The sequence below is a fragment of the Dipodomys ordii genome, unplaced genomic scaffold, assembly GCF_000151885.1.
Source record: "Dipodomys ordii isolate 6190 unplaced genomic scaffold, Dord_2.0 Scaffold16, whole genome shotgun sequence".
Taxonomy (NCBI): Eukaryota; Metazoa; Chordata; class Mammalia; order Rodentia; family Heteromyidae; genus Dipodomys; species Dipodomys ordii.
Window position 1 is genome coordinate 14858827 of NW_012267232.1, and position 1220 is coordinate 14860046.

A 1220-nucleotide genomic window follows, 5' to 3' on the forward strand; every position below is an offset into this window, starting at 1 on the left:
AGGAGAGAGAGAGAGAGAAAGAAAAAGGAAAGAAAGGAGGGAGAGAGGGAGGGAAGAGGGAGAGGAAAGGAAGAAAGAAAAAGAAAGACGAAAGAAAAGAAAGAAAGAAAGAAAGAGAAAAGAAAGAGCAGCCCGGTGTGAATCATGGTCCGCAGCCAGCTGGGCAGAAAAGGCCCGCTTGACACACTTATTTCCAATTAACCACCCAAAAACTGACGTGGAACACCGCTCAAGTGGTGGAGCGGTGGCTCAAGTGGTAGAGTGCTAGCCTTGAGCACAGAGGCTCAAGGACAGTGCCCAGGCCCAGAGTTCAAGCCCTACAACCAACCAAAAAAAAAAAAAGTCAAGAATGCCCAAGGTGACAGCAGGTGATTTTCAGGACCAACACTGGGCCCAGTTTTTCCGAACTCAAGTTGCTCTCTATGCAACATCAGCCTAAGAAGTCTGAGGAACTGCCAGTACCAGACAGTGGCAGATATTGCTTCATAATTCGCCATTTTCAAGCTATTATACAACATCCGTGTGTGTAAGGCAGTGTGTATTGAAATTAGTTTATGTGAATATTGAAGTCAGAAGAGAAGCATAATCCAAATTTTATCTTTAGAATTCCAAAAACTCTTAAAGTAATATATGCCTCTATTAAAACACTCAATAAAAATCCTTCAATGAATCCTCACATCACCATGGGACTCCAGAATCATATTCAGCTTTTAGAACTTGTTGTTTAAAAGAGAAAGGAAAGAAGATCTTTTGCCCAAGGAAAATGCTAAAGGCCCCAAAGTAAAGCTTAACAAATTCCATGTTCTTAACAAATTCTACTTTCTTACATATACTTTAGTCACACAACTTACTTCTTCTTCCAGATCTTTCAATTCCATTTCTCAGAAAGTTCCCATGAAAATGTCCTAGCATGTAAATGAAGTTTTAAGTACCTCATATCCTTGGAAGAGATTTCAGATTCTAATGCCTCCTGCACTCTTATTTCCACACTGTCTGTGATCCAGTTTTGATACTTGTGAAGGGGTGCTACAGGTGGAGCTGTGACTACCAACCCATAATCCAATTTCATGGACCTATAACCTCTTTAAATACACAAATATGCACACACAATATATATGTGCCTGCACATATATTTGAACTGTCCTACATATCACTACCCTCTTACATTCTGCAGTTGGAAAGAAAAGTTAACTTTGATAACTAACTACTAAATTAAATGT

General features: G+C 39.7%; 1 protein-coding gene across 2 annotated transcripts in view; it reads right to left on the bottom strand.

The window, feature by feature from the left end:
- The window catches only part of Ctage5 (CTAGE family, member 5), an 84356-nt gene extending 83377 nt beyond the window's left edge, over nucleotides 1-979 (bottom strand). Inside the window, exon 1 of one of the 2 annotated variants that reach the window (XM_013012302.1) lies at nucleotides 852-979. In XM_013012302.1, the coding sequence (XP_012867756.1) occupies nucleotides 852-878 (27 nt within the window). In that variant the 5' untranslated portion in view covers nucleotides 879-979. The remainder of the gene's footprint in view (nucleotides 1-851) is intronic. The other variant, XM_013012301.1, reaches the window with a different exon arrangement.
- Nucleotides 980-1220: the final 241 nt, after the last annotated feature.